The following is a 9,906-nucleotide window of genomic DNA, read 5'->3' on the forward strand; positions in this document are numbered from 1 at the left end:
AGAATTCTGAGCAGAATCCATCTATCTTAGCAAATATAGTCTCTAATCTATCTAAGGCCACTCTAAGTTTCATGAATGAAACAAGGTCCTCCATTAGAAATTTGGAGGCACAGGTGGGCCAGTTGAGTAAAAGAGTCACTGAAACTCCTCCTAGTACTCTCCCAAGCAATACAGAAGAGAATCCAAAAAGAGAGTGCAAGGCCATTACCTTACTTGGTGTGGCCGAACCCAGAGAGGAGGAGGAGGACGTGAATCCTAGTAAGGAAGACCTCCTGGAACGCTCAGTGACCAATAAGGAGTTTCCCTTTGAGGAACTAAAGGAATCTAAGGCTCATCTAGAGACTATAGAGATTCTATTGAACCTCATTTTGCCTTTCATGAGCTCTGATGAGTATTCATCCTCTGAAGAGGATGAAGACATTACTGAAGAGCAAGTTGCTAAATACCTTGGTGTAATCATGAAGCTGAATGCCAAATTATTTGGTAATGAGACTTGGGAAGATGAACCTCCCTTGCTCACCAATGAACTAAATGTATTGGATAGGCAGAAATTACCTCAAAAGAAACAGGATCTTGGTAAATTCCTAATTCCCTGTAACATAGGCACCATGACCTTTGAGAAGGCTTTGTGTGACCTAGGGTCAGGAATAAACTGAATACCACTCTCTGTAATGGAGAAACTTGGGATCTTTGAGGTGCAAGCTGCCAGAATCTCATTAGAGATGGCAAACAACTCAAGAAAACAGGCTTATGGACAAGTAGAGGACGTGTTAGTAAAGGTTGAAGGCCTTTACATCCCTGCTGATTTCATAATCCTAGACACTGGGAAGGATGAGGATGAATCCATCATCCTTGGAAGACCCTTCCTAGCCACAGCAAAAGCTGTGATTGATGTGGACAGAGGAGAGTTGGTCCTTCAACTGAATGAGGACTACCTTGTGTTTAAAACTCAAGGATCTCCTTCTGTAACCATGGAGAGTAAGCATGAAAAGCTTCTCTCATTGCAGAGTCAACCAAAGCCCCCACAGTCAAACTTTAAGTTTGGTGTTGAGAGGCCACAACCAAACTTTAAGTTTGGTGTTGGGAGGCCACAACCAAACTCTAAGTTTGGTGTTGGGAGGCCACAACCAAACTCTAAGTTTGGTGTTGGGAGGTCCCAACAATGCTTTGAACATCTGTGAGGCTCCATGAGAGCTCACTGTCAAGCTATTGACATTAAAGAAGCGCTTTTTGGGAGGCAACCCAATGTTATTTAATTATATCTATTTATTTTCCATTGCTATTTTATGTTTTCTTTAGGTTGATGATCATGTGAAGTCACAAAAACTACTGAAAAATCAAAAACAGAATAAAAAACAGCATTAAAAATAGCACACCCTGGAGGAAGAGCATTCTGGCGTTTAAACGCCAGAAACAAGCATCTGTCTGGTGTTTAACGCCAGAAACAGGCAGCAGTCTGGCGTTTAACGCCAGAAATAAGCATCAACCTGGCGTTAAACGCCAGAAACAGGCAGCAGTCTGGCGTTAAACGCCAGTATTGCATACAGAGGGCGTTTTGCACGCCTAATTGGAGCAGGGATGCTAAGTCCTTGACCCCTTTGGATCTGTGGACCCAACAGGATCCTCCTACCCCCCCTCTTTCTTCTTTTGCTCGAGGACGAGCAAACTTTTTAAGTTTGGTGTGGTAAAAGCATTGCTTTTTGTTTTTCCATAACCATTTATGGCACCTTAGGCTGGAGAAACCTCTAGAAAGAAGGAAGGCAAAAGCTTCTACCTCCGAGTCATGAGAGATGGAGAGATTCATCTCAATGGTCTATAGCTCAGTAGTAGAGCATTTGATTGCACATCAAGAGAGCCTACTCATGGACCTCAACAAGAGCATGAGGAATTCCCTCATCAAGAAATCCCTGAGATGCCTCAAGGGATGCACTTTCCTCCACAAAACTATTAGGAGCAAATCAACACCTCCCTAGGAGAATTAAGTTCCCACATGGGACAACTAAGGATGGAACACCAAGAGCACTCCATCATTCTCTATAAGATTAGAGAAGATCAAAGAGCTATGAGGGAGGAGCAACAAAGACAAGGAAGAGACATAGAGGAGCTCAAGAGCACCATTGGTTCTTCAAGAAGAGGAAGACGTCACCCTCACTAAGGTGGACCCATTCCTTAATCTCCTTGTTCTTATTTTCCTGTTTTTCGTTTACTATGCTTCATGTTTAATTATGTTTGTGTCTTTACTATATGATCATTAGTGTTTAAGTGTCCATGTCTTAAAGCTATGAATGTCCTATGAATCCATCACCTCTCTTAAATGAAAAATGATTTAATTACAAAAGAACAAGAAATACATGAATTTCGAATTCATCCTTGAAATTAGTTTAATTATTTTGATGTGGTGACAATACTTTTTATTTTCTGAATGAATGCTTGAACAGTGCATATGTCTTTTGATAGGCCAATTATATGGTACAGATTCAGGGGTACAGATTAAAGGGGATGTTGACATCTGGATAGGCCGGTGGATTTGGGGAACAGGCTTGGCAGAGAGCTCTGCAAGCTTGGCTGCCAGTGATGTTGAAAGAGGAGCCGGCTGATAGAGGAAAGCTATGTGGTGACAGATGGGCTGGGCCTTTGATTTATTTTTTTGGTTTTGGTCTCTAGGGTGCCAAAGTTCTTTAACGTAGTTGGGCCATTGCCTGGCGTAGGATTATTGATTTTGTAATGGGGCTCATCGACTATCTTTCGGTCAGTCCAAAGCATAGAAAGCAAGAGGAGGATCTGGAAGAAGAGAACCAGAGCCACAAAATCCCTATCCTATGTAGATAAGATTCTGTATCTCCCCACCCAACAGCACTATATCAACACCTACAGAGGGTTCTATACATGAGCTGATCGTATTCAACGTTGTTCGCTTTAGGGTTTGCGCATAGAAACCCAAACGGCGACGTGTTCTTGTATCCCCCGGATTCGTCGGATCAGAGTGGGCTCACAGCGATCTGGTGGTTGCCATCTTGAGCGGGTCTTCAAGGCGGCACAAGATGGAGGCGCGGCGTCAACATCTCGGGAAGATCTCTGGTGGCCAGATGCCGCTGATGGAGAGACGTGTTGGGGTTTGGGGTGAAGGAATCGAATCATGACGCCGCCGTTAACGAGTCAGAGGTAAGAGACGCAATGGTTGAGTGGGGGCAGACATGGAAGGAGGACACTGTGTGCGGCGGGTTGATGGTAACCGGAGGAGGAGAAGGGGATTGGGTCCTGCTGGGCAGCTGTCCAATCGGCTAGGGTAATTTCGACCGAACCTTTCACAGAGAAGCACAAATGAGGATGAGCCAAGGAGGTTGTGGTCACGGGTCGTGGATGATGAATACCCTAACTCCATGTAGTGTGTCACAGGATGGGTTGTGTCTTGGTAAATCAAAGATATTTGATTGTGCTTTTGATGGTAAGTTATTGCTGGTTTATTGATTAAACTGTAATGTCATTGTGTTAGGTTGTGCATTTCATATGATCTTGTTGCAGCATGGTTGTTAATGTATATAATTGCCCTGATGAATGCCGTTATTCAGTGTTTCATACATGTTGTGTATGTCTGTGATTTCAGATTATGTTGATGATTCAATGTCGATTCCGAGAAATAAGGTAGTGGGGAGTCGTGGTGTTATTGGAATGGCCCGTTTAGGAGTTGTTACCAAACTACAATGGATACAGGTAACCTTTAATGTGAGTAATTTGCTTGCTGGCTGGACTATGGTCATGAAAAATGAATGTTGGTTGACATATTGTTATTACGAATGTAAATATTTTTTTTTCGTATGGCGTTGTACAAAGCAAGTATTGATAGAGGTGGACACGATTACCCAGAAGTGCGTCTGAGTTTGAATCAGTCCCGTTAGAAGATAGAATACAATATTTTTTAGAGGGAACACAGCATAATAGTTTTTGCGGTTGGTAACAGTTAATTTAGTTCGTGTCGCCGACGACAACATGTAATGTGAATTAAATTTTCCCAAGAAAATTGGAAACGATTTTTTAGCCGGATATCGTTGGAGGTACCAGCCGACGACGGAAAAAAATGTTAAACGGATGAACAAAATAGATGCTTGTGTTTGATTGAATGAAAGTTGGTAAAGAGTTGTTGATTTCTTAGCGCTAAGACTTGGGTATTTTGTTGTCTTTTTGTGTAGTGGTAAATCTATTCTAAATTCGTGGTCATCCATCCGATTGATTCGGTGACTGGTTTTTCGAGTTTCATAAGTTTTCATGACGACCAGTAGCATGTGGGAAATGATTTTCCGATTCATATGGGGGTGGTCGTTAGGAAAACCTCTGAAACTTGATTAGTCAATCTCTGAATCAATCAAAAGGATTATCGTGAATTTGAATTTAGATTCAGCATTATACTTAATGACCACAAAATATCCATGTTTTAGTCCTAGGAATTCAGGAACTGTGTTCCAACCTTCATTCAACCAAATACTATCATCTTTCTTGCTCCGTTTCACTTTTATTCCATCACCAGTTGGTAGCTCCAACGAAATTGGGTTTGATATTCCTTCCCATTTTTTAGTGAAAAAGGAAAGTCCTCCGGAGTCGGCTACACGCACTAAGTTAAACTTCGTCAACATGACATTGAAAACTGAGTTCAAAAATATTGGTTGATATTTTTTCTGGAGGAATTTATCATTTTCAGGAGTAACAGGAATGCATGAATCTTACACGGATATTGCTCCTTGCGTTCGTATTCGTGCGGGTGCGTAAGTTACCCTTTAATGAGGAAGTTGATTCAGTAAATTTATTGATTTGGTCTGATTTCTTAAATCAAATATGTGCAGGTGTGTAGTCAAACTTCCACTGTATAACACATCATAACTTATTTTGTACTTTGAGTAGTGTATTAACTGTATATTGGTTTAGTTGTTATCAGCTAGCTAATGTCGGCACTCCAATTCAGTATGAGCCTTCCGATGCTTATGTTTTAGTGGGGCTGATGAGATGTGAAGTTCCCATCCCTTCGTGTGCTTTTGTTGATGCTGTCGGTGGATGATGTGCCCAACTCCACCGTGAAAACTTGCGCTGCCGCCGCCGCATGTTTTCTTTCTTCGCTCCCCCTCCGGACTAGCAGAAATAGGCATTTGAGGTAAATCACGTCGTCGAAGTTTGTTGATGGAGATCCTTCTTCGCAAATCCGGGTTTCTGAATAGGTGCGCATTATTATAATTTATGTTGTCCACACAGTTATTGTTAATGTAAATCTTTTTACCTGGGGAAAGGCCTATTTAACGGTTTCTTCTAAAATATAAAAAGAATATAATCGCTCTGAAACCGTTCAAATGAACCTCATTCCGCTGTTGTGAAAAATATAAAATATTCATTTTTTTCTTTGGGGTTTATGGAGTTTACTTCAGTCGGCCGATTTCATTCGGTAGCATGATTTTTTATTTCTTAAAAACGGAAAGGACTTCCGAGATCCGATATGTTTTGAGGTGCCATACTGTGATTGTATAAAAGTAAAATGGAGCAAGAAAGAAGTTGATGGTATTTGGTTGAATGAAAGGGGGTTCAGAGTTATCGAGTTATTGTGGTTAACTCGTGAGTATTTATTTGGCGTTAAGTGTGATGGTGAAGCCGACTTTAAATTTGTGGTGATCCGTTCGAGTGACTCCGACGTTGATTATTCAAGTTAGATTAGTTTCCCTAGCCGTTACCACCATGTGGGAAATGAATTTCCGTTTCATTTGGGGGTGATAGTTAGAAAAACTTCTGAAACTACAATAATCAATCTCTGAAACACTCAAATGAATCAATCTGAATTTAACGTGAGACCTACCTTTATACTAACGACCAAAAGCTACGCATGGTGTGACCCGAATAACTCGTAAACCTTGAGCCAACTTTCCTTCAACCAAATGCTGTCAGCCTCTTTTTTGATCCATTTTACTTTTATTCCATTCCCGTGTTTAGCGCCCATAATGATCTCGGATCGGATAGTCCTTTCGAAGCTTCCTTTTAAAACAGTCATGCTCAACCAACATTTCAGCTAGACGCTGTAAATTACTTTTCCAGAGTTACTGCATGACAAACTTAATTTCAACATTATTAAATAGTGTTTACTTCCAGTAAAGATTATCCTATTATGAATTAATTGGGATGCAACGTCGTAGAAAGGATACAAGTGCAGGCATTTTCACTTGGTCAACACATTATTGCACATATTTTTTTCCTGGGTTAAAATTATGATAGTAACAAATGTTTCAACCAATTTCACGAGGAGGAGGAGTAGGAGGGGGGACATTAGGCAGGTACGACCGAAATTTGGTTAAAGAATACCTTCAACCTCCGATAGCAGGTGATGTCGGTAACCCATTACAAACATTTTGTGGCTCCTTGCCTTTTCTTGTCTTGCTTTTTCACTGTTGTTAGTGTTTCTTCGTAAGGTTGCTAAGAGATTGTGCCAACATTTGTTTTTGATAATCGAATTATTTTTTCCAGCAGGGTTCTAGCAGACTCCCATAAAGGAAAGCACGAGAATAAAGTCGGAGCGCAGGATTTTCTACTCTGGAGCCGGAATTCACCGGGCAGACGGAGGGAGGAAAAAAGAACTTAAATTGACTATACACCCACAAACATTTAGGTTGGCCATTACCGACTGTCCTGTTCTAGCGTTCGAGACGTTAACCCTGGGAACCATGCTGATGTCTGCCCGATGTAGTACGTTTACATACTCAGCGGTTTAGTCTTGGTTGAATGTATCGGAAGTACTTTACTGATAGCTGATTGTTCTCAAGTTCCTTGGTCACAATGTGAATTGTTGGATGTTAATCCGTTGTAGCATCCGTGAAATTTGATTAACCTTTGGCTAATACGTACTTCTATGTGCGACTCTCAAAATAATGGTCTGTTCCTGGTGTACTTTGTTGAACTTGCTCATCCTTAGCGGTTGTTGTTATGATATGGGGGTTATGACAAAATTTGTAACATCCTCTTATTAGGCTCCATTACCCATGATTCCAGAATAGGACATCTGCATCAATTAACTTGCGTGTATGGTTGGTTGTTTATATTACAAACGGAAGTATTCTGTGTAAAGCCTTGTAGGAACTGTAACAAGTTTTTTAGCTGGTCCTCCTTTATACATTCGTGGCATATAGCACGTGAAAAACACTCCTGCACGTTAAACTCCATACACTCTTTTGTTGGCTCGCCCTAAACAACATATTGGAGGTGATATTATTTTTGAAATGAAGGTCATTGTTAACGTTTGTTACTATTTTATTAACTCATGAACGTCCCAGTATAACCTACTCCCAGCCGTTGCTCTTTGGTGTGGTTATAAATTTACCAATATGGGGTGTTCAACCCAATGGTTAATATAAATCCTGCTGGGATACTTGTCTAATTAAACAGAGTACCGGTGACATGCAACATGCGTAATTGGTTACCATGTAAGACAGTAAGTTAGTAACTTCATAACAAGTTCAGCATTTCGCCTACAGTAACTTGAACATGATCGCGTGGGTGCACTTTCTCAGTGGACGTCGGCTGCGGTTATGTTTTTTAGTTACAGTTTAGTCATCCTTTTTAAGTTGTCCGCGCGTTCGGCTAAATTTCTTCGCTTAGCGAGGACACCTAGTTTTGGGAACCGAATTTCGGGAAATAGATTACGTTGACAAAATTATTTTAACCCTATCAATAAACAACCCTCTTGACTTGTTGATCCTCGCAGTGGACAGAATACATTAAAGAGAAACAAGAAAAAAATTTCACCTTAACTAGAACAACATACAGGGAACGATTTAAGGGCCGGTCGACGTAGTTCATGAAGGATACAGACATGGATGCGTAAAACAGGTGGTTGCCTAGTTGTATTAGCAGGCACTCTTGACAGAAGTCGTTCGTCAGGATACTATTAAGAGGAGTCCGAGTCAGAGTCAACCAACTCCGGGTTGTTACAGCGGAGAACGTACCTATAGGAAGACTTTAGCTCCTTGTAGCTTGACTTCACCGCCCCGATCTCCCATTGTAGTTCGTAATTGACTGACAGGGCCTCGTCTAGTAGGTCGTAGTTGTAATCATCAAGATGCTTTCCGGATATCTCAAGTAAGACACGGATCATCTCTGCCGCGGCATCCTCCCGAGCAAGGTGAGGGTCCGTGGAGAATCTGCCAACTGCAGACAAGGCACCGGTACGGCGGCCCAGAGGGACCAAAATGAAGAACCTGTGAACAATGCCCACAACAGTGAAGTCTCGTGTTTGGATCTGGTAATAAGGAGCGGGTCTAGAGAGCTCGTTGCATAGTTGTCTTAAGGCTGTTTGGCGGCTCCTCCAACCTACGACCTTGCTCCAGTCACGATCTGGGATCATCTCGTCGGCTACGCAAACGAGGAAAAAAAGTTAACAGTGTTAACGGAAATGTAACAACCGGGAGCCAGTCCTTATGTGGTGGTCACCGAAAAACATGAGAGCAAATCTGCGTGAAAAAGGTGAGAATCAATACCTGGACCATTTCTCCGTGTGTTGCTTATGATCCTGGCCACCTCGTCTGGGTTTTCGGAAGCCCACCGCTGTTGTGACATACGATCAGCAACAGACACCGGAGCCGGACCGTCGCCACGTGCGTCTGCGATTAGGGCGCGGATGTGCTCCACGGATGCTGCCTCCTCGTAAGCGCCTTGAAAATTGTTGATGTTGGACATCCCTTGAAAATTGTTTACCCTTGCTGAAAGTTGGACCGCGATGACAGGTTTAGTGGCAGCACAAAGAGTGTGATCTGAACCTTTGTAGGGCTCCCCATATATATATATATGACTTGTTCATTGCTAAGGGTTTTCACGTTCCCTGCTGACTCAGTTCATAGTAACATTCACTCCATATGGCCCGGTATTTTTTCTTTTAAAAATAGTAAAATCAAGAAGTGTATTATTTTGTTACTCAGATTTAAATTTAAAATTATTTAACAACTCAACTTTTCTTAGTTTCAATCAAAAAATCAATTAGGTCCATCATATTTATAATCTAATAACTTTGATCACTGAAATTTAACATACCAAAAATTAGATTAGAAGTTAATTATAACTTAATAATCGACAATATATGTCAGTTCGTGAATGAAGAAATGTAACGTGTTAGCTATTTATTTTTTCGACATTGCTAATGTATAATTTATTGAAGGTTGATTTATTGTCGAAATTGGCTGGGTATAAACTTCGTAGTATGTAAAACCAATGAAAATATTTTTTATTATTAATTAAAAGTTATTCAAAACTTTCTAATTATATGTTTAGCTTAATTAATAACGTTTATTATTGTGTTTTCACTAAACCCTTTAGTTTGTACAAATTATATGTTTTTTAATACAAATAAATAAGTAGGTCTTTATACTTTCATATTTATTATGCCAGGTGATAAATTAGATTACTTATTTTAATTGTGTGAGTGATTATTGTTACTGTTACCTTTTTGTTAGGGAGACGTACTTTTTTCGTCCTCGATGTCTACGTTCGAAAACAAAATCGTCCACAACCTTTTTTTCTTATAGAAATCATCCCCGATGTTCAAAGACGCTTTAAAATCATCTTACATAAAATTTTTAGACCACAATACAATCATCATCATCATTCTCCTCTTTGCTGTCCTCGCCCGTCTACCTCCACTGCCACCACCACCACCACCGCCACCACCATAACCTCCACCACCACGGAGACAAACATACGCTTTTTTTTGAGCTTCTACAAATGTTCTCTTGAGATTGTGGAGAAAAAGGAACAACAGAAATGCATATTATAATAACTACTTTTAATGATAAAATTAACCAAAACATAATAAAAGTAAGGTAAACATGTTCTGTAAAATTTGAAATTAAATAAAAGCCTATTTACTTTAACATTTATACTTTAGAAATATAA

At 40.5% G+C, this 9,906-nt stretch overlaps 1 protein-coding gene across 1 annotated transcript; it reads right to left on the reverse strand.

Annotated features, from left to right (window-relative positions):
- On the reverse strand, positions 7,830 to 8,697 carry LOC110271454. Its single transcript, XM_021122379.1, has 2 exons — positions 8,499 to 8,697; positions 7,830 to 8,373 (listed from the first exon to the last, which is right to left on the reverse strand). The coding sequence occupies exons 1-2, from the start codon at positions 8,695 to 8,697 to the stop codon at positions 7,910 to 7,912; spliced, it is 663 nt and encodes a 220-aa protein (XP_020978038.1). The 3' UTR covers positions 7,830 to 7,909.

This window comes from Arachis ipaensis, chromosome B04 (genome assembly GCF_000816755.2).
Source record: "Arachis ipaensis cultivar K30076 chromosome B04, Araip1.1, whole genome shotgun sequence".
Lineage (NCBI taxonomy): Eukaryota > Viridiplantae > Streptophyta > Magnoliopsida > Fabales > Fabaceae > Arachis > Arachis ipaensis.